General features: G+C 41.6%; 1 protein-coding gene across 1 annotated transcript; it reads left to right on the forward strand.

The window, feature by feature from the left end:
* Positions 1-1,421: 1,421 nt before the first annotated feature.
* LOC120986139 (TRPM8 channel-associated factor homolog) lies at positions 1,422-23,081 on the forward strand. Its single transcript, XM_040414514.1, has 6 exons — positions 1,422-1,441; positions 3,337-3,472; positions 4,362-4,575; positions 9,194-9,433; positions 15,971-16,305; positions 22,590-23,081. The coding sequence occupies exons 1-6, from the start codon at positions 1,422-1,424 to the stop codon at positions 22,833-22,835; spliced, it is 1,191 nt and encodes a 396-aa protein (XP_040270448.1). The 3' UTR covers positions 22,836-23,081.
* Positions 23,082-23,853: the final 772 nt, after the last annotated feature.

The raw sequence follows: 23,853 nt of genomic DNA on the forward strand, positions 1-23,853 counted from the left end.
TTAGCTTTAGTTGCATCTCTTGTGCGGCAAAGGAAGACCTTTCTTTTGCTGCTTTAGCTTCTGCACGGGCGAGAGCAGCAATCATCAAGCAGCTGACGGCTCCATATCGCTGCTCTCAGACCTTATAAACACAAAAAGCTCAGTTTTTATCTTACTGATAAGAATGTGGCTTAAATAAGTGTTTATGACCTCTTAGTAATTTAAAGATAAGGGTAATTAGATGACCGGCACAAAGTGAAAGTAGGATACACGCAGCTAGAAAAACAGTTAAACCTTTGTGATATAACAGCTCAATATTTTTAATAAAGACCAATTGAAAAAATGATTTTTAACCCCAAATGAGTAAAATGCAATCATAAAAAGATTGCACCCAAAGGTGTACATAGCCTTTAAGGCTCAAGAATACAGGTCACCCAGATAGCAAGGATAACTTGCCACAAACTTGTGGCAGGGTTAAATTGTAAGTCTTGTTAACTTGCTGCACACATTCTCTGGCAAGTTGTACACTTGCAGAGCACTTGCAGCAAAAGTTCCAGTTAACACTTTTGCAACTTGCAGCAAATTTGCTTGGCAAGTCTCTAGCAAGAGCAAAATAACTTAACGAGAACTTGCAGCAAGTTTGCAAAAGCAAGTTAATCTGGAGACTTGCAAAGCAGACTTGCTGTAAGTTTTCAACATACTTGTGAAGCTTGGCAAGTCTGCAATAGCTTAGCAAGTCATTTTCAAAATTGCAGCACAATTGCTTGCTATCTTATTATTTGTGAAGTCAGATACAGGTACTACAGACAATCGTTAGCCCTAAAACTGATGCCAGTGCACAGTGTACCCCATCCCCGGATTAAAGGGAGGGCACCTCAGGCATGAGCCCCGGGGCCTCCACCACTAAACAGGAAGTTGGGGCCTCCATCACATCTGCAGGTTTAGACTGATGACACTGCCGAACCTGCAGATGTCAGTGCCTTTCAGGAGCAGCAAGACACTACAGCAGAGGTCAGCAACCTCCTGCACACCAGCTCTTGTGAAATTACAACTCCCAGCATGCTCCATTCTCTTCTGTGGGAGTTGCAAGAAGAGCTGAGCAAATGTGCATGCTGGGACTTTCACAACATCTGGAGTGCTGAAAGTTGCTTACCTCTGCACTATCGGCTAAACTAGCCCCTAAATAAGAGTGAGCCGCTGCTGTACTGCACCCGCAGTCCGTCCATCACCTAGTGCTGTATGGATAAAAAAGATGCACACTCTCTCCTGTTTTAGAGAAGAGACATTTTATAGCCAGCCGGTGGCAGAATTACAAAACCATGCTGCCTCCTACTAGTACTGAAATAACGTTTGAGATGATCCAGAGAATATGGCAGGTGCTGGCAGCAGGCAATTATAGAAGGGGGAGAGAGAAAAGGATCTCTATAACAAGAAGTGGCTGCATGAGGGGCTCCTATGTTTGGTGAGGGACTGTGGGAGGGGGGGCAGCGTTCTCCTGAAGCTGCTGCCTGTATGTGTTTAGCACAGGCAGCAGATTCAGATGATTAATCTTAAATGTGTTTCTGTACACCTCTCAAGAGCCCCTGACAGTGCACCCACTGTTCCGCCTTACCCCTCAGGAGTGAATTTTCTTTGCTCCGTGCCTCCTTCACAGAGCTCCTGGAAGTCTGTGGCTTCCCACGATGCCCCTTTCTGTTGCTTATGTCCCCTCCCTCAGAGATTGGACCCTTTGTGTTCTCAATAGCCCTTTCACACAGTAATTGCCACATCATGTCTCCCCTTCACCAACAGGCCCCTGACAAGTAGCATCACTCCTCTGCACTGCCTCTGTCTCCTGCACAAGTTTCTGTTCCCCATTTCTGCTTCCAGAGAGAATCCTGTTAATAAGTGTCTCCCCGTTGCCCACAGAACCCTGCCATATAGTGCTGCCCCCTGCAGAAAGCTCTCTCCTGTCTCCAGGCTGAAAGTCTTTCACTCCAAAGTAAAATCCATTAAAGATTAAAAAAATATATTTTTAATTTCAAAATAATTATTATAAATGAAATACAGAAAGTGTATACACTAGACCATGGAGTGACAACTGACTTCAGCATTTACACTACACTGTGCAGTGACTGAGCACATCGTTTACACTAGACTATGGAGTGACAACTGACTGCAGCAATAACACTATACTATGCAGTGACAGAGCGCATCGTTTACACTAGACTATGGAGTGACAACTGACTGCAGCATTTACACTACACTATGCAGTGACTGAGTGCATCGTTTATACTAGACTATGGAGTGACAACTGACTGCAGCAATAACACTATACTATGCAGTGACAGAGCGCATCGTTTGCACTAGACTATGGACTGACAATGCATCATTTACACTAGACTATGCACTGACAATGCATCGTTTACACTGGACTATGGACTGACAAGGCATCGTTTACACTAGACTATGGACTGACAATGCATAGTTTACACTGGACTATGGACTGACAAAGCATCGTTTACACTAGACTATGGACTGACAATGCATAGTTTACACTAGACTATGGACTGACAATGCATCGTTTACACTAGACTATGGACTGACAAGGCATCGTTTACACTAGACTATGGACTGACAATGCATAGTTTACACTGGACTATGGACTGACAAAGCATCGTTTACACTAGACTATGGACTGACAATGCATAGTTTACACTGGACTATGGACTGACAATGCATCGTTTACACTGGACTATGGACTGACTGATGACAGAGCTTACACCACACTATGGACTGACTGAGGCATTTACACTAGACTTTGGACTGACAATGCATAGTTTACACTGGACTATAGACTGACAATGCATCGTTTACACTAGACTATGGACTGACAATGCATCGTTTACACTAGACTATGGACTGACAATGCATAGTTTACACTAGACTATGGACTGACAAGGCATAGTTTACACTGGACTATGGACTGACAATGCATCGTTTACACTGGACTATGGACTGACAATGCATCGTTTACACTAGACTATGGGTTGACTGACCACAGAGCTTACACCAGACTATGGACTGACTGAGGCATTTACACTAGACTTTGGACTGACTAACCACAGAGCTTACACCAGGCTATGGACTGACTGACTGCAGTGTCTACATTAGACTATGGATTGACTGATGATTGCAGTGTTTACACTAGAATGATGGATTGACCAGCGGCAGACTGTATGCCAGACCTTAACGTGGTAACAGCAGATAGACATATAGCTCAGGTACACCACCTTTCCCCCCAGCTAATTCAAAGATTTATATTATGGGGCCACTACCAGACTTTTTGCCCAGGGGCTTACTCCAAGTTTAATCCAGCCCTGGTGTACACTGTATTAACACTTATGTTGTGCTTCCAGATGGTGATTCATGGAGAAGTACAGGGCTATACTTGCCTCCTAACAAAAAAGCAACACTTGTATTTCCAGCCTCAGCTGCAGGGAAGGGCCTCCAGGTAACTCTGACCTGCTTTGTAAAACCAGTTCCAGTGTAATGTTACCATTTATGAAAGGTGAAGTGATATCTTTGTACAGATCTCACTAATTGGCTCTCAAGCAAAGTCCCCTTCTGTCTCTGCTCCAGAACAGATGAGCTCATGCTACGGTATGCCCTCTCCTACCTCATTGCCTGGATTCTAGAGCAGAGATTGTTACATTTCTTACCTACCTGCTAGTTCCCATAAAATCTCTAAACAACATTATTTTACTGATGACCTATCCATCTGATTGTGGGAGTCCGACACCCGGGACACCCGCTGATCAGCTGTTTTGAGAAGAAAGTCGCACTCCTGTGAGTTCTCGCAGCTTACACCGTATAGCAGCTGTGCTTGGTATCGCAGCTCAGTCCCATTCACTTGAATGGGGCTGAACTGTGCCTAGGCCACGTTACATATGAACGTGTCATCACTTAGCCTAGAAAAAGCAAAGAGAAGGTCAGGGAGTCACAGAAGTGCCACTGTCTTCTCGAACAGCTGATTGGCGGGGGTCCTGGGTGTCAGATACTGATGACCTATTCTCTGGATAAAAATACTGTATTGGAAAACCCCTTTAAGTGTCACATGTAAGAATCACATAGTTTTAAATTAGTTTTCCTGTAATAGTAATCATTCCGTTACTTTAATGTTTACTTGTTATGTTAAATTCTATGAGCTCATACTGCACCTCTGTATGCCTCTGTTTTTATATGGAGATGTATGGTGGTTTTTATCATGTTTAATCCATAAGAAGAAATTCTGCAGCATAAAGGTGTTCTGTCTTATCATACTTCTACAGATGCACATGCTTTGTGCATATAGTTTTGCCAGGTGTATGAGGCCTTATAATGTTGCCTGATGTCTATTCCAGGTACAAGTTGGCTGTCAGTGTGATAACCTGAGCGGAGCATCACAGTTGTGTCGTGCTCCGGTGGTTGTACATAGAAAGAATGTTGTTCACGAGAAGGTTGTGATATCCTGTGTCTGGGGAGGACTTCTTTACGTTATTGTAAATGGGAAGAGTCAACTAGGAAATGTTCCAGTTACAATCTATGGGGCAGAACCAGCTCCAACATTTATAAATGGTAGGTATAGACATTCTTTATGGTTACTTTCCCTATTAGTGGTACACAGGCAATAATACTTATTGCAGTCTCCAGAAGAGGTACAAAGCTTAATGGTTAGTCTTACCTGTGGTGGGCAAAGTATATTGAACAATAGATCAGAGGAACAGATGTACGACATTTGTAAAGCCTCTGGTCAGTCTATATGCTCCGGTTGCGCCCAAGATGACTGATGGTTATTGCTTGAACCTTACGTTCTGCTGTAGTTTTAACCGAGTATAGCTCCCACTACAGCACGCAGCGTGATCAACTTCATCTGCATCCCTGCACCTTGGATGGCAACACTTGCAGTTTTCTCAAAGCATGGACCTTTTTTTTTTTTTAACACGGTTCAAATCCAATCTCTGTGTGACCCTTCTAAGGGCTTCAGTGGGTAACACTGACATGGAAAAGGACTTAGGAATTTTTGTGAACCGCAAACTAAGCTGTAGAAACCAGTGTCAAGCAGCTGCTGCCAAGGCCAATAAGATAATGGGTTGCATCATGATAATAACATAGTTCTGCCACTTTACAAATCACTAGTCATCAGACCACACATGAAGTACTGTGTACAGTTCTGGGCTCCTGTGAACAAGGCAAACATAGCAGAGCTGGAGAGAGTTCAGAGGAGGGCAACTAAAGTAATAACTGGAATGGGTGGACTACAGTACCCTGAAATATTGTCAAAATTAGGGTTATTCACTTTAGAAAAATAGAGGGGAGATCTAATAACTATGTATAAATGTATCAGGGGTCAGTACAGAGATCTCTCCCATCATCTATTTTTCCCCCAGACTGTGACGAGGGGACATCCTCTGCATCTCTAGGAAAAAAGATTTGTACACAAACATAGAAGAGGATTCTTTACGGTAAGAGCAGTTTGACTATGGAACTCTCTGCCTGAGGAGGTGGTGATGGTGAGTTCACTAAAAGAGTTGAATAGGGTCCTGGATGTAATTCTGGAGTGTAATAATATTACAGGCTATAGCTACTAGAGATGGGTCGTTGATCCATGGAGTTTTCTGATCTGGTTTTTTTTTTGCCTTCCTCTGGATCAACTTCCAGGGTAACAGGCTGGACTGGATGGACAGATGTCTTTTTGACATATTTGATATGTTTATACATACATTAATTATTAAAGGGGTTGTCCGAATTCAGAGCTGAACATGGACATAAGCTCCCCATCAATCATTACCCATGTATGAGTGGCGCATTAGAGTATTTCTACCTCAGATGCTCCCCCATGCCTTGCGTTGCATCATGCAGTACAAGGGCTGTTTGTCTACTGCCAGTGACGTACCAGGCTTTTTTTCAGTATGCTAGGAGGAGTCTTCCACCTAGCAGTGATTCTGGCACTAATGGGTTATCTTTATTGCTGCTCTAGGTTATTTTACAGGGCAGCGCCCATTTGTGGCGGTCACGTCACTGGACTCACTGCTAGGCAGAAGTCTCCGCCAAACATACCCATTTGAAGACCGGTACGTCACCAGTAGTAAAGAAAAAGCCCTTGTTCTGCATGATGCAGTGCAGGGTGAGGGGCAAGAAATGCTCTGATGCTCCACTCAGACATAGTAAATTAGTCAAGGAGAGCTTATGTCCAGGTTCAGTTCTGAACCCAGACAACCTTTTTAAATCTCTCCTCAGTTGTCTTTTTTTCTAAAGTGAATAACCCTAATTTTGACAATATTTCTGGGTACTGCAGTTCACTCATTCCAGTTATTACTTTAGTTGCCCTCCTCTGAACCCTCTCCAGCTCTGCCATGTCTGTCTTGTGCACAGAAGCCCAGAATTAAACACAATACTCCATATGCGGTCTGACTAGTGATCAGTAAAGTGGTAGAACTATGGGGGTCAGCAGTATTTGTCCAGCTGCCTCTCGGCATATTTGCCATGCTGCGGCCGGATCTACGCCACTCCCCATTATAGTGAATAGGGCCAGGCGGACCTCCGGCAACACACGGGTGTATACTGTAGTACGGATCCAGTAGGCTGTTCCCCTGCCGGAACGAGTAACACTAGTGTGAAAGAAGCCTAAGTTAAACTGCCCAGTCCTAGCCATCATCCAGCCATTTCAGTTATTCCCACTATTTCATAGTCCTATTCAGACATTACTAATTTCAGTTTTATTAGTGAGGCTTAGAGGTTAAGAGGTTTTTGTATATTTTTTACCTACATCTTTCCGTATGAACTATTCTAATCCCTCCCTCTATTCCACCTCCAGTTCCATTACCTCGCCTCAGGTCCCCATCTTCCCGATTTTCCCCTCCCATAATGTAATTACCCTCCCCGAGTCCCTAGTTTAGATGCTCCTCCAGCCTTCTAGTGATCTTCTTCCCCAAAACAGCTGCACCTTCCCCATTGAGGTGTTGCCTTCCTTCCTACACCAGTTCTTGAGCCACTTGTTAACCTTCCTAATTTCCCGCTGCCTTTCTGGTGTGGCTTGTGGTACCAGTAGCATTTCCGAAAATACCATCTTTGAGGTCCTTGCCCTGAGCTTGCGATCTACAGTTGTGTTCAAAATAATAGCAGTCAGACATCACTAACCTGATCAATCACTGTTTTTGGTACAAATGATATTTCTACATGGCAAATAATTTACTAGCAGGTGTAGTAGAGTAATAGAAACCCAACAGACCCAACAGGTCATGCTGCTAATTCTCTGTAATTCAATCACTTATTGAAAGGGGCATGTTCAAAATAATAGCAGTGTGGAGTTCAATGAGTGAGGTAATTTATTCTTTGAAAAACAGGTGGCAATTATTGCCCTTATTTAAGGAAGCTATGCAGCAAATGTTGGACATGCTGGCTACAGTGCATTTCTCCCTGAAATTCTGGGGAAAATGGGTCGTTCCAGACATTGTTCAGAAGAACAGTGTACCTTGATTTAAAAGTTGATTGGAGAGGGGAAAATATATAAAGAAGTGCAGAAAATGATAGGCTGCTCAGCTAAAATGATCGCAAATGCTTTAAAATAGCAACCAAAACTTGAAAGACGTGGAAGAAAGCAAAAAACTACCATTCGAATGGATAGAAGAATAGCCAAAATGGCAAGGACTCAGCCAACAATCAGCTCCAGGAAGATCAAAGAAGGTCTAAAGTTACCTGAGACTACTGTTACAATTAGAAGACGCATATGTGAAGCCAAGCTATCTGCAAGAAGCTCCCGCAAAGTCCCACTCTTGAAAAAAAGACATGTGCTGAAGAGGTTACAATTTGCCAAAAAGCACATTGACTGGCCTCAAGAGACATTTTGTGGACTGATGAAAGTAAGATTGTTCTTTTTGGGTCTAGTGGCCGGAGACAGTTTGTCAGATGACCCCCAAACACTGAATTCAAGCCACTGAACACTGTGAAGACAGTAACACATGGTGGGGCAAGCATCATGATATAGGGATATTTCTCATACTAAGGTGTTGGGCCTATTTATCGCATACCGGGGATCATGGATCAGTTTGAATACATCAGAATACTTGAAGAGGTCATGCTGCCTTATGCTGAAGAGGAAATTCTCTTGAAATGGGCGTTCCAACAAGACAACGACCCCAAACACACCAGTAAATGTGCAACATCTTGGTTCCAGACCAACAAGATTGACGTTATGGAGTGGCCTGCCCAATCCCCGGATCTTAATCCAATAGAAAACTTGTGGGGTGACATCAAAAATGCAGTTTCTGAGGCAAAACCAAGAAATAGAGAAGAACTGTGGAATGTAGTTCAATCATCCTGGGCTGGAATACCTGTTCACAGGTGCCAGAAGTTGGTTGACTCCATGCAACACAGATGTACAGCAGTTCTCAGAAACAGTGGTTGTACAACTAAATATTAGTTAAGTGATTCAAATGAAAACAAAATCTTCAAACATTTTTCAGTTTATATAGTGAATGTTTGAGTTTGTAAAGAAGAATACAAACACTGCTATTTTTTTGAACAGTCTAATAGTCACTTTTCTTAAATTTTTTTAGAGGAACAACACAAATTAGATTTATTTTTCTTCATGTTTCGATTAGAATAGAATGTGTAGTGTTCCCAATGCATTTGTGTGTATGGAAATAAAAGCTATTAGAAGGATTTTGAGCTTTATTCACTTTTTTAAACACACTGCTATTATTTTGAACACAACTGTAAATCCCTAAAATCATTTCTAAAGACCCTCCACCTACCTCTAACTTTGTCATTGGTTCCAATTTGGACCAATTTGGACCATGGGTCTTTGCCTGCCTCTGCCAGAATCTATCATCCCGATCTGTGATATGTCGAACTTGAGCACCAGGAAGACAACACACCGTTCGATGATCCCAGTCTTTGTGACAGATTGCCGTATCTGTACCCCTAATGATCAATTAAGTCTGCAAATGTATTGTTCATACAATATAAATTAAATATGTTGCATATATTACCGTAAATATGTAGTTTAGTACTGTATGCTCTTTTAGCAACAGGAAAAATTCCAGACCCAAGACTGTTCTACATTTTTTTTTGTCTGGTGCAATGCCATACATGCAATATATAAATTAGTTTTTCCTAATATTCTTATATCATTATATCATGTAATAGCTGGTTTCATATACTGTGTAGTCACCTAAATGTGTCTTGTCACCAGGACAAACTAAGGTTTCTTCGTGGTTGGATACATTACGCACCTCAACATCTCCTTGGGCTGAGCTTATTACAGAGAATATTATCCTGACTGTCCCTACTGATGCAGTCCGCTCACTAGAGGATCCTGAATCGCTTATGTCTTTATGGGATAACATCATGTCAACAGTAGCTGATCTGGCATCTGTCCCAAAGAAACTGCCTCGTCCAGAAAGAATTGTGGCCGATGTTCAGATCTCAGCAGGTAAGGTGGACTATTCATCACATCCAGGTCCAGGTCATGAGGTATAAGACATTTGAACACCTTCTGCACCTTACCAAGTAAAAATTATTAGCAAGATATAAACGGCACTAACCCTAAGTTATTGTGTATATGTTAAAAGGGTTCTTCAGGATTTTAAGAAACTTAGGAAATTGTATGAAATAAAGTAATTACCTATAATGACTATTAAATTCCTTGTTGCTCCAGCATCGCCGCTCTGGTGTTCCTTGACGTTCTTCGGGGGTGCCGTCAGATAAATCATTTATGCGGCCTCTGCATTCAATCAATGTAACAGTCATGCGAATGATGTACATTATATCATCACTGCAGGACTGATAGGGAACACTAGAGTAGCAGAGTATACGCTTTTTCTTTATTTTAATGCATTTACTGCTTCACCTCAAGCAAAAACCCCAGACAACCAGTCTTTAACATGCACATAATGACATGCAGATTGTACAAGACTGCAATATTTTTTTCTATTAGATACCTGCATGATACCTGAGCAGACGCATGAGTCCAGAGCTGCTGCTAATACTGAGCCAAATCCTCCTTTTATCACTGCTCCACAGTTTCCAAACTTCATCCACCAATACTGTTCCACTACCTGCCTAGTATCTATGAGCATCACATTTGTGTAGATCCGTGCACTCACAGTTGCGTTTCATGTCAGTACCGAAACAGTCACACTGTGGCCTACAACACTTACTGAAGGTGGCAGCTAAACCAGCATCATGGTTACTGGACTCTATCACTCTACCGAGTCTTTGTACATCTACACCTAGAGACTCAGCTGTACCAGACACCCACAAATAGTTGAGGCCTCTGGTAGATGTCCAAGGGCCGCTGGATCCTCATGTGTTCAGGGTGATGTGCAGTGTTAGTTTTTGGCCATGCATAGCATTTTACATTAAGGCCAAAAAGTTAAACTTTGGTCTCATCTGAGCAGAGCATCTTCTTCTACATGTTTGATGTGTCCCCAACATGGCTTTTGGCAAACTGCAAATGGGACTTCTTATGGCTTGCTTTCAAAAATGGCTTTCCTCTTGCCACTCTTCCATAAAGGCCAGATTTGTGGAGTACATGTCTAATAGTTGTCCTGTAAACAGATTCTCCCACCTAAGTTGTGGATCTCTGCAGCTACTCCAGAGAGACCATGGACTTCTTGGGTGCTTCTCTAATTAGTGCTCTCCTTGCCTCGGCTGTCAGTTTAGGTGGACGGCATGTCTTGGTAGGTTTGCAGTTGTACCTTACTCCTTCCATTTTCAGATGATGGATTGAACAGTGCTCCATGAGATGTTAAGAGCTTTGGATATTATTTTGAAAACCTAACCCTGCTTTACAAATCTCCACAATATTATCCCTGACCTGTCTGGTGTGTTCCTTGGTTTTAATAATGCCGTTTGATCACTAATGTTTTCTAACAAACCTCTGAGGCCTTCACAGATAGCTGTAGTTATAAAGAGAATAAATTACCCACAGGTGGACTCTATTTACTAATTAGTTGACTTCTAAAGGCAATTAGTCACACTGGGTTTTATTTAGGTGAGTACAGTGGGATGAATAAAACTGCACACCACACTTTTGAGATTTTTATTTATAAAATCTTTTGAAAACCATGTATAATTTTTTCACTTCACGCATACTTGCTACTTTGTGTTGGTCTATCACATAAAAATCCCAATAAAATAAATTTACGTTTGTGGGTGTAACGAGAAGAAATGTGGAAAAGTTCAAGTATGAGTACTTTTTCAAGGCACTGTATACTATGTGTCTCTGACGCTACTCTGTGGCAGTTAACACACATCACTTGAGACATGTAATGGGTACTTTGCTCTACAGCTTTGACCACGAATATCTGCATAGCTGCATTCGATCCATCTATATGGTTAAAATCAGTAGACAAATGAGCACTATCTCGGTTTTAGATGGAAAAGGCACTTCTACCTGGGGAGATATTAATAAATATTTGTGTCCACAATCCTGCTCTGAATCAATAATACCTTTGTCGCCAAAAAATACTTCCCAGCATCTTAATACACAAATACTAGTAATACTGCAGACTAGATTAGCTTTTTCTCTCAAGCATTGAGCAAGACTCTTCACCCGGTATTAGACAAACTTTCTGATATCAAGCAAGATGTTCTGCAAGATTGTTCTGCACATTGTCACATTCTCAAAATCAGCCTCTAACAATCTCACCAAATGTCAACTCCATTTAAACAGATTTTATGATTATATTGAGGATTATGATAATTGCGGTCGCAGAAACAAGTTACGCTTCAGATGCGTTCTAGAATCAGTTGCATCAGAGGCCTCATCTAAAGAAATATGCAAATAACTACTGGGCTCTACCTTTACCACAGACAGAGCTCTGCACACAGAGCTCTACTGACAACTCCTAAACCCAGTGAACCACCCAGAGACATTATGTGTCGCTCCCAAAATTTTCAACAAAAAGAACAGATCCTGGCCAAAGAGCGAGAGAGAGATGGAAGAGATTACAGATGAAGGAGCTGTTATTACAGTCTTCCAAGATGTAGCACCCATGACCCATGGAACTGTAAATAGAGAATCCTTAAAGGGAATCTGTCAGCAGTTTTATGCTGCTTGGTACTAACAGCTCCAGTACATGCTGAGTCGTGATATTCATGAGCTTCTGCCTTTCTCCGCCCCCTGCCACTGACAGTTTTTTTTTCGAGCTGAATTAGCAGCAGCTGGGTGGAGAAAATCAGGGGCTCATGAGTATTTAGCACTCATCGGCATGCACTGGAACTGTTCAGTACAAGATTATAATAACATTTCTGGGTCAATTAATGTAAGTTACCCAGCATTTTGCTAAGGGGATCTGTCACTAGTTATGTTGCCCTTAGGGCACCAAAAAAAATAATTTGTGACAGATTTCTTTAAACCAATCACAGATCTACTAAAGAAAAAAAATAATCTCTTTCCGATGGCTGTTCCCCTTGGCATATTTATATCTCTAAAATTGGTTATCCAATCTCCTTGTGATTTGGAGGCAATGTTTGGATAGTCTCGGTTTTGGATATCCTGGACTGGTCGAGTGCTACAGTATCACACCTCAGACACCTTGGGAACAAGCTGGCTCTCCCTTTTTTTTTGAAAATCCAAGAAAAAAAATCCAAGAAAAAACTAGAAGAATGACTCCAAGGAGTTTTGTAGCGGACATTGAATAACATTCTGATACTTGGATTATATTTTTTTCAGTCAAACTTTCTTCATTTGATCTCTAAAGTAACTATTGAATCTATGACCCAGTCAGATTGCTCCCCAGTTTTTCTTATTTTCCATACTCATGTCCAACACCCTAAATATTGACACTGGAGACTAAACAAAACATTACTGAATAAAAAATAAATTAGTGACAGGACACAGAAATAATTACAAGAGTTTTTTTTTTTAAGTGAACACTGTCAGGATCTTGCCTGATTCCCCAGTTCGCAGTACCTGATCAGACCGGGATCAGGCACCCGCGGTAAATCGGGACAAGTACTGACACTATACACACTATCGAATTTGATGACTCTGCTTCCTACAATCTACCAGATTGCACGGGAGATCAAATTGTTGCCAGTTCCTTCTAACAACTAATAAACTTCTAAGATTCGCATTTTAAAGCAAACAGGTAGCTGAAAATTAGGAACTCTAATTGCCTTAAAAAATATTGCCCGTGCTAGGTTAAATAATTGGTTTTAATAAAAATTGAAAGATGTAAAAAACAGAAGCATACAAATATACACAGAACAGTTTTTAAAATAAAAAGAATGAAAGAAAACCGATGCCTACTTTACTCACACAGAGACTTGCAGCTATCAGGTCCGGAGGCAAGACAGAAAGACACGGATCCTCATTCAATCAGATTGGCCTCAAAATGGGGAGCTCAGTACAATCTGCTCTGTCCAATTTATAAGAATTGGTCCAGGCAGTCTGTAAATCCACCTTTAGGGCGTGACATATGGGTTGGCTTTGACTTTTATGACCGGTCAGTCACGCTGAAATCTGGTCTAAAATTGATTTCTGCACATAACTCTACACAGGAGAATGCCTGCCCGATAATTGTGGGCTTATTTTTCAGCTCTCAGTATTGGGGTCACAGGGGTACCAAACACGGGGTGTCCACGTGACCCCAATCAGAAGAACTGATTTTCTGAGCCAGGATTTAACATAAGTGGGTGTTTTTTGGTATGTGTGGCACCGTCACCTCCTGACCGTTAAAATGGCATACCTCAATAATCTCTATTGAGCTGTATTTATGACCGGAGTACGATTTTTGGATATTCCCGATGACAGCAAGGCAAGGAGAGCAGCTTGCCCCCACCGTCCGGAAGCGTGCCCCTATCATAAAGTAATAAACCCCTTTGAAGCTGTCCACTACACAGGCATGCTTATATAAAGTGTCGTGGAGGCCAGTGATCGTTGTCACCTCTGGGTCAGGGACTAAGAAGTTTATGGCGTGGTCTGGTTTAGGATGTTGGGGAAGATGGAGAGGGAGAGAAGGGACAGTTATTTGTTTGAATAAGGGGGAGCTCCGAGTCAGAGAAGGGACAGTTATCTGTTTCAATAAGGGGGAGCTCCGAGTCCCCAGAACACAGGCCAAGCACTCATACTCAGTATGCCACAAACACAACCCCAGAGACCTCTTCACATACAGTAGATTGTGGGAATCCCACAAATTCCTGATTAGGGGTGAACTGATCACCATAGCCTCATATCTCAAAAAGCACTTTAAGCTCCCAGTCTGCCCCTGGCCAAGTGTTTCTAAAATCTATGAAACACTTGTTGGGTCAAAGGATTCATTTCACCCCTCAATCATCTCCTTGAGTGGTGTAGTTTCCAAAAGGGGGTCACTTTTTTGGGGTTTCCTTTCTAGGGTTACCTCAGGGTCTCTTCAAATGTGACATGAAACCTAAAACCATTCCAGCAAAAGCTGCCCTCCAAAAACAATACTGTGCTCCTTTCCTTGTGAGCCCTGCTGTGTGAAGAGATTTTCAACTACATGGGGTGTTTCTGTAAGACACTGAATTAGGATACTAAATATTGAGGTTGGTTTTACTGTCAACCCTTGCTGGGTTACAGGAAATTGGATTAAAATGGAAAATCTGCACAAAACAATTTAATTCTTAAATTTCACCTCCATTTTGCTTTAATTCCTATGGAACAGCGAAAGGGTTAACAAAGTTTGTAAAATCAGTTTTTAATAAAATGAGAGTTGTAGTTTCTAAAATCACTTCATTTTTGGGTGGTTTCTATTATGTAAGCCCTTAAAGTCCCTTCAGAACTGACTTGGTCCTTACAAAAATGGTTTTGAAAAATTTCTTGAAAATGTCAAAAATTGCTTCCAATATTCTAAGCCTTCTAATATCCTAAAAAAATAAAATGACATTTACAAAATGATGCCAGCAAAAAGTAGACACATGAGAAATGTTAATTCTTAACTATTTTGCAGGGATTCACTATTTGTCTTAAAAACTGAGAAATTCAAATTTAGAAAATTGCAAATTTTCCCAAATTTTCTGTAAATTTGTATTTTTTTTTAAACATAAAGGTAAAACATAACTCAAATCCACCACTAACATGAATACGATGTGTCATGAGAAAAAAAATCTTAGAATCACTTAGATATGTCAAAGCGTTCCAAAGTTATTACCTCATAAAGTGGCACATGTCAGACTTGAAAAATGGGGCTTCGCCAGTTGGTCCAAACTGGATTTTGCTGGAAAGGGTTACAATTTAAAGGGAAGCCTGCCATGAAAATGCAGAGCAATCTGCAGGCATTATGTTATAGAACAAGAGGAACTGAGCAAATGAATATAGAGTTTTGAGGGAAAAAGATTCAGAATAACTTCGAAATGTATTTATATAAATCTCTGCTCTTTCTATGCTTAGTACATAAGAGAAGAAACAAGGTCTGCACGCTACTTTTCACATGGTAAGTGTAAGTTTATTAGGATGTTTATGATAACGCATTTCGGAGCCAGACAGGCACCTTCTTCAAATCACATCTGCCTCTTTCTATGCTTAGGAGTCATGTGGGTGGTCCTACTCAGTGATTGACAGCCTTCCCTGTATGACCGTGCATAGAGACCACCCACATGACTTCTAAGCATAGAAAGAGCTGAGGTTTCAAAGAATAAAGTACAATTTCTGGTTCTGGTACTTCAGTACAAATACTGAATCTTTTCCCACAAAACTAAATCTGCTCAGCTCCTCCTGCTCTATAACATGCTGCCTACAGATACTGTAGGTCTGTGCATACAAAGTGACAGGCTCCCTTTAATGAAGTGGTATTGTTTTCCATCAGGCACATTAAGGTTATAACATTTCCACGACAGTGAACTATTTACAACGTAGAAGGGAACTTCAGAAGACTTTCAGGTGTAGTGTTTACTCAAACGAGAAAGTGACATTACTTGAGGATGGAGATTCTTCCTTTAATGATCCTTTTATCAACTCAACCTTGCATCCTTTAAATTGCTTAACCTTTTTCTGTTGCTGTAGGTTTTATGCATTCTGGATACCCAATAATGTGCCATGTGCCAACAGCACCTTCTTTAGTAAGTGTTACATCATTGAAGAAAGGCATGTGGGGGGCTGCACATGAGCTTGGCCACAACCAGCAGAGAGGTGTTTGGGAATTCCCTCCTCACACCACAGAAGCCACCTGTAACCTGTGGTCAGTATATGTGCATGAAACCGTACTGGGGATCCCAAGGGATAACGCTCATCCTAGTCTCAAGCCAGGAGACAGAGAAAAAAGAATCAAGCAGTATCTGAAGAATGGAGCCAACCTTGATGAGTGGAACGTGTGGACAGCGCTTGAGACTTATCTTCAGGTACTATACACTATTAATGCACAACTTCTTTTCAGATGTCCTCATGGGTATGTGTAGCCTACCCTACCACTATATATTTATTTCCTGTTGCTGTTTTTTTTTATTGTTTCTTATATAGCTTATATAGCTCCTCTGTACTCCGCTGTGATGTACAGAAATTATCACATAAAATAAATCCTTGTCCCCAACAGGGCTTACAATCTAATTTCTAATTCAGCATGACAGTTCTACAAGGCAACATTGCTAAACAGCCACTGTGATGCTCAACCATGTTAGATTCATTCTGTCCACACTGATATATCTAAAAAGCCAATCTAACTTTTCACACCTTGAAGGGACACTTGAAGGCACTTTAAGTTACATATATATATATATATATATATATATATATATATATATATATATGATTACTACTAGAATGCGTTTTGACAAATGTTGTATTAGGGGTTAGGGGACAGTGATAACAATGGCAACAATCCCTGCAGAATGCCTAGGAACTCTCATGCCTCTATCGCTAAACTCCCTTGCAGGGCCGGCTATTTGGGTGTGTGACCTGTACGACCACACAGGACGCACACGCAACCAAGATGAAGGGGCCCAGCTGGCTGCAGCCCCTGCATGTGCCATGCATGTGGGGGGGGGGGGGGGCGTTGCTAGTCGAAGTGATGTCCCACTCCAGTGGTGCTCGAAAACACAACAGCCGATCAGAGTGAGCACCCTCAGTAGTAATAGCGGCAATCCACTCCACCCCAGCGACAGCCGTTTCGCGCTAGTGCGCATCCTCAGGCCAATGATATAATCAAGCAGTTACGTTGCTCTTTTTATGCTGGTTACCAGAATCGTCATAGCAACAAGTGACGCGTCTGATGTCTGGCTTGTAACACCCCATGCATCAAACATGAACATACTTATTAAAAGACAATACAATATTCCCTCCAAAAATGCACTCAGATCATTTTTAGCATTGAGGTCCAAAGGACCCATTGCTACCGAGCGTATAATCCAACTGGCTCCCAGTCCCTTACATAACAACGTACGATGTCTATCTCACCCTTGCGGAGGATATAATACCAGCTCTATCCCTGAAAAATTCAGGACATTGGGGTTACTCCCATGTATAATCCTTATATGTTCTATTAAATGGGGACCCCTCTTACCTGAACAAATCAAGTTTACATCCTCCCTAAACCTTTCAAGTAGACTCCTAATTATCGTACCCTATATAAAATCGGCCCCATGGGCACATTATTAGGTACACCGAGTATTTACTCTTACATGTGATTAGAGTGTTCACTTTATGATGTACCCATCCAAAGTTCAGGTACTTAAATTGCGGGTTATTTTTGCAAAGGGAACAACTTCCGCATCTGCGGTTCCCTACAGGCATAAGATCTCTTAACCAAGTGTTGGGCTTTTCCTTCACAAAGCGACTCCTCACTACTTTATCCTTAAGAGCATGACTTCTTCCAAGGGTCCATTCACACGTCCGCAAGTGTTTTGCGGTCCGCACTATAATAGAAATGCCTTTTCTTGTCCGTGACCGCGGACAAGAATAGGACATGTTCTATTTTTTTGTGGGGCCACGGAACGGAAGTGCGGATGCGGACAGCACACTGTGTGCTGTCTGCATCTTTTCCGGCCCCATTGAAAATGAATGGGTCCGCACCCGTTACGCAAAATTGCGGAACGGATGCAGACCCATATTGCGGGCGTGTAAAGGTAATAAGTGCCTTCTTATCAGTTAAATCACTAAGGCTATCATCCTTCATTAACATGTCCCAGTTATAAAATATAGCTTTACGAATGGCCTCCGCCATTGGGCTATACTTAAACGAGAAAGCAAAATGTCTCTGTCTTCTCCCCTTTTTACCTGAAGTGACTCTTCTAAATAGAAGGTCACTCTGAGTAAATCGGGAAGCCTTGGTCATAGCCTCATCCAATCTCTCCATCGGGTATCCCCCGGAGAGTAGACAATTCCTGAAATCCAAGGCTTAGGACCTATAATCGTCCTCTGTACCATTGATTCTCCTCAGTCTAACAAATTGCACATATGGGACTGACTTCTTTACAACTGAGGATGAAAGCTGTTGTAGTGCAGTAGAGAATTGGTCACTGTGGGCTTTCTATAGCCCTTAGTAACCAATCCATCACCCTCCACCACAACCGCAACATATCAAAACTCCAAACTAGTCTCAAAAATTACAGGTTCCCGTTCGTCTTGTTGTCTGATCCATGTACTGTGTTTGGTTGGGTTCCAGTCCTGTTGTCCGTGGTTCTCTGCAGGTAGCGGCCAAGTGTACCGGGACCTTCCTGGAGGTGAAACCAGTGAGCCCTCAGCCCAGTTCATCCCCACCAACAGAGGCTCTGTGAAGAACGGGGCTCACTGGTTCTCTGCCCTCTCGGTTTTGCCTCTGGTCTGCCTTTACACTTGGTTCTGTGGTAGTTCTACCACTATTGCTTAACCTGCTGCACTGTCATGTTCCTTTATTACATGTGTAATAAAGTACTCTGTTGGTCCCTGGTCTGTTTCTGTCTATGTCCAGTTTGCAAGACATTCCGGAGGTCTGCCTTTGGGCCTCCGGCACGTGACAACCTCATTAAGATGCGTCACTAAACCCTGAAATTGCAATTAAGTACCTGACCAGACAATGAATATATCATCAATGTACTGTAAAAACTATTGAATATGACTCAAAAAAGGGTTATTCAAAGAGTATACATATTTGTCCTCAAATCTAGTAAGATAGATGTTAGCAAATGTACAACGCCCTGATGTCCCCATGGCTGTACCATGTTTCTGTCTATACCACTGGTTTCTAAATCTAAAGGTATTATTAAATCAGAATCAATTCCAAGGCTTCCTTCACAAAACCATTGTACTTTTTACTCTTATTAGTTCCCTCTAACACTTACAACACTGACCTAATTCCTATTTCATGCGGTATTCGAGTATACAAACTCTCCACATCCAGGGATCCAGGGACATCAAACGATATCCCTCCTGCCACCGAAAAGACTTTAATGCCAGGGGGAAATCGTTTGTTCCCCTCAGGTATGATGGTATGCGGTCTAGGAGTGCCCTCAATAGCCAATCAATTTATTTTGATAACTGTTCAGTCACTGAGCCGATCCCGGCCACAACAGGTCGGACTGGAGGTCGTTCCAGCGACTTATGTATTTTCGGTAGAAAATACCAAGATGGCTTGGATGGATAAAGCGGTAAGAGTCTCTCCGCTACTTTCCTGGACAAAACATTACATTCCACATATTTAGGAAGAAAACTCCTCAAATGGGTCTGAATTCTAATGGTGGGGTCCACTGACAGTGTCTCATATGTGTCCACATCTCCCAATTGCCTTAATGCCTCTGCAACGTAATACTCCCTCATCATCAACACCACATTGCCCCTCTTGTCTGCTGGTTTCACCACAATGTCCTTACAGGACAGTAACCATTTCAAAGTTTTCCTTTCACCCAAACTACCCTGGATACACTAATGCTCTTACGTCTTTCAAAACCTGATGGTAAAACACATCAACGCTACTCCCAGCAGTCATGGGGGGACAAAATGTGGATCTAATACCACCAGTAAATTCACGAATAGGTACATTTTCAACCTCATTCCCATCACTATTTTGATCTGCCAAGAATTCAACACATGACACTTCTGTCTCATCAAATTTGGCAGAGGTACTAAAACTCAAAGGACCAATTGTGATGGGTATTTCACCATCTCTCCACGCTCGCTCTTCTTGGGTTACATTTGTAAACATGTTATGCAAATTACATTTACGCACAGCCTTAAATTGATCAACCTAAACAATTAACAGGTTGAATTGCTCAACTAGACTGTAACTAAGTCCCTTACTAAGACACAGTCCGGTGTCAACTCGAACCCGGTCAAATTAACCACAATACTATTCCTCAACCCGATTTGGGATGGTTGTGCTATCGTCTTCATGAGACCTGTTTCCGTTTGCGACCATATTTTCTGTTCATTTGTCCTCTTCCTATGGCCCCTTCTGTTATTCCGCCTAAAGGGGTCATACGCTCGCCCACATCTGATCTCTTAGCTGGACGATTGTTGGAATCATCAGAGGCACTTAAATCTGTGGTCCAATAGTCATTTTTGCATGAGTATCGCTTCCTCTGTTGTTTCCTTGAACTCCATTCAAATACTTTGCCCAAATCATAATCCTGCTTGTCCCTCGGCTTGGGTTAATACCAACTTCCTATCCAGTTTTTATCAAAGGCCTGGAGCTGGTTCTCTGTTAGTCTAATTTGCAACTCTGCTTTGACTTTTGTTAGCTCCACCTTGATACTAGCATACTCAATCTCTTTCCTATTCAAAACCAACTCCAGGATCTGTGGTGAGAACTCAGAGTGTAAATGTTGCCACTTAGCTACAAAATCATTATCATCCTGATATTGTGACATTTCTTTATAAGCACGTAAGTCCTCTTGGGACCCGATTACTGTCTTTATACAATCTCAAGTTGTTCACTGTCCAAAAATAACATACTTCTTTGTCAGCCAGTTGTGAGATGTTCAGTTCTAAATCTCTAGTGGTCAACGTCTGCAACATATATTTCTGATTGCACTGTGTGAAAAAAGTGTCCGCCCCTTCCTTGCCTTCTATAAGGTCCATTCCAGTACTCTCTGGCACCAAATCCATCTCTGATTCCATTCTAATATAGACAATCTTTATTGGAGTCAGCTTAGCGTGCTCTACCCCAAACAAAAAGTCCAGAAAAGTCATAAGACATAACATAAATAACTATATGGAGAAGAAAAGGGTGGCACTGTTAGCTATCTTTCCTGTCTCCAATCAGATTGGATAATGAGCCCCGGTACCGGGCACTTTGTCACTACTGGAGATGCTCAGCCTTAAAAAGGTAACTTACGGCCCATAAAAAAGATATCAAGGCAGCACTCACCGTTGTAGTCAAAGCATCTTCTTTTTATTCCGTCAGAAGAATAAGAGGCAAATTACAAGGCATAGGCGGGCAACCTAGATGCCACACAGGCAAAAAAAATTACCCCTAGTTTAAGTACCTGAACTGTGGAGGGGTACATCATAAAGTGAACACCCTAATCACATTTAGGTGTAAATACTTGGTGTACTTAATAATGTGCCCACCCACGTGGCCGATTTTTTTATAGGTAAGATAATTAGGAGTCCATCTGAAAGGTTTACGGAGCATATAAACTCGATTAGTTCAGGTAAGGGGTGTCCCTGTTTAATAGAACATATAAGGACGGTACATGGGGGTAACCCCAATGTCCTGAATTTTTCAGGGATAGAGCTGGTATTATATCCTCCGTAAGGGCGAGATAGACATCGTACGTTGTTATGTAAGGAAGCCAGTTGGATTATACGTTCGGGAGCAATGGGTCCTTTGGGCCTCAATGCTAAAAATGATCTGAGTGCATTTTTGGAGGGAATATTGTATTGTTATTTAATAAGTATGTTTATGTTTGAAGCATGGGATGTTACAGGCTCGACATCAGATGCGTCACTTGTTGCTATGACGATTCTGGTAACCGGCATAAAGAGCGACGTAACTGCGTGATTACGTTGATGACCTGAGGAAGTGCACTAGCGTGAAGCAGCCATCGCTGTTTGTTTTTTGCCTGTGTGGCATCTAGGTTGCCCTCCTATACCTTGTGCCATCCAGTTTATCCTGTGTCTCCCACGATCTATTCTCCAAGTAAGCCTTCTGGATTTCAGAAACTTACATTCAAGTCTCAGTTGTGAGTATACCTGTGGGTTTCCTACATTTTTGGTGTGTTTTCTGTATCGTTTCTTGAGCTTGCACCAGAGTCCCTGACCCCAGTGGGCTAGCTGCCAACTACATCAGAACTATCCCAGGAGGTAAGAGTCTAGTTGCTTCCCTACATCCAAGGCCAGATTCCTGTACAGGGGTTAAAGGGTGAATACCAAGGGAGTGCTAGAGTAATGCCCTTAAGGTTTAGTCCAAAGCCAAACTGGTTAGTTGGCACAGTGAGTCCACACTCACTGATCCGTAACAATTCCCCAGTCAATATGATTTTTTTTTCTTGAACTGGAGGGTCGCTTTAAGCATTGCACTATTCATTTTAGTACTATTTATCAGTAGTCCAATGGTAAATGCCCAACAAATATATTGTAGCCCTCTGAATACTTTTACATTTATGCACTTCACATAGTAATGCTGATGATATATCCATATTCATCCTTGCCTAGAAAGAATGATATAAAACTGTACTCCTAAATGTACTTTGTCTTTTCTTTATTGTTTCAGCTACAAGAGGGCTTTGGCTGGGGTCCCTTCAAGCAAGTTTTCTCAGAGTATCAGACCATGTCCAATGTCAGTAATGTCAAGAATGTTAAGATGAATCTTTGGGCAGAGAAGTTTTCCCAAGCAGTCAATAAGAACCTGGCTCCATTCTTCAAAGCCTGGGGATGGCCCATTGATGATGCTACCACCGAAAAATTATCCGTATTAAGTGAATGGGAAGAGAATCCAATGAATAAATATGTCAGCTAAATTTCATAAAAGAAATATATAAAATGATCCTTCTATATTAATATGCTTTCGGTGGCTTAAGAGGAATGCATTATAGGCTCAAAAGTGTTAAAGGAAAATATAAAAATCACATCATAATAATATTCTGCAACAGAGCCTGTTAGATTATCATCTGAATATGGAAAACGAATAGAATATAATCATGTGCAATGCATGCATTGTTCAATAAATAATTCAGATTCCTGATCCAACTTTTTTTTAGTTTTTTTTTATAACTAAACTCATGATGCAAAAATAATTAAAAAAAATGTGAAGGATGTTTCTGGCTTGCAGTAGCTTGGGGCAGTTAAGATTATATTATAGTCAATGGAGATAATAATCAGTTGTGATTTGTCATTTTTCAGCAATGGCTGTTTATTATTTACTTTTATTTATTTACTTTGTTGTAAATATTGTACATATTTACAACAAAAATACTTATAGTGCATAGTGCACAGAGAGCAACCATTTTTCATTTTTGGACATGGGTATGTGGACATCCCTGAGCATAGTCCTCCAAATGGAGCACCCATCTATTAGTAATAGTAGAGATATGCTTTAAAAAGAGGAGTGATTGGTGCAACCAGGTAATACCAGGTCACCTATTGACTTCACGATGTAAAACCTCCCAGCGCTGAGTCTGACTGCTGATCTCTGGAGCAGTTGGAAAACCACAATCAGCTCACTATTGGGAATGCTGAAGCCTGCCTTAGATGAGAGATTGATTGGCTGTATTGCAGGCGATTAGTTGTCCATGGGATGATTTCTATGAACGATCCTGCCAGCAACATTGCAAGCTAACCTGGCTGGTCAAGGAGTCAGATTTTCCTGGTCCTTCAGCACAGTGGCGAATGGTTGCCAAATTTAGTCTATCATGCCATATACACATGTTATTTTGACCAACCATCCTGGTTGTTTACATTTTCAGCATGCAAAATTATACAGTGATCCCTCAAGATACAATGGCCTCAGGAATTAGGATACAATATTTTCAACATAC

The sequence above is a fragment of the Bufo bufo genome, chromosome 1 (genome assembly GCF_905171765.1).
Source record: "Bufo bufo chromosome 1, aBufBuf1.1, whole genome shotgun sequence".
Taxonomy (NCBI): domain Eukaryota; kingdom Metazoa; phylum Chordata; class Amphibia; order Anura; family Bufonidae; genus Bufo; species Bufo bufo.

Bases quoted from the DNA above. Each gene is read 5' to 3' on its own strand.
- LOC120986139 (XM_040414514.1), top strand. From the start codon at position 1,422: ATGAGGGGCTCCTATGTTTG. The intron at 3,473-4,361 runs GTAACTCTGACC...TGTCTATTCCAG, and splicing joins CTGCAGGGAAGGGCCTCCAG to GTACAAGTTGGCTGTCAGTG. The intron at 9,434-15,970 runs GTAAGGTGGACT...CTGTTGCTGTAG, and splicing joins CGATGTTCAGATCTCAGCAG to GTTTTATGCATTCTGGATAC.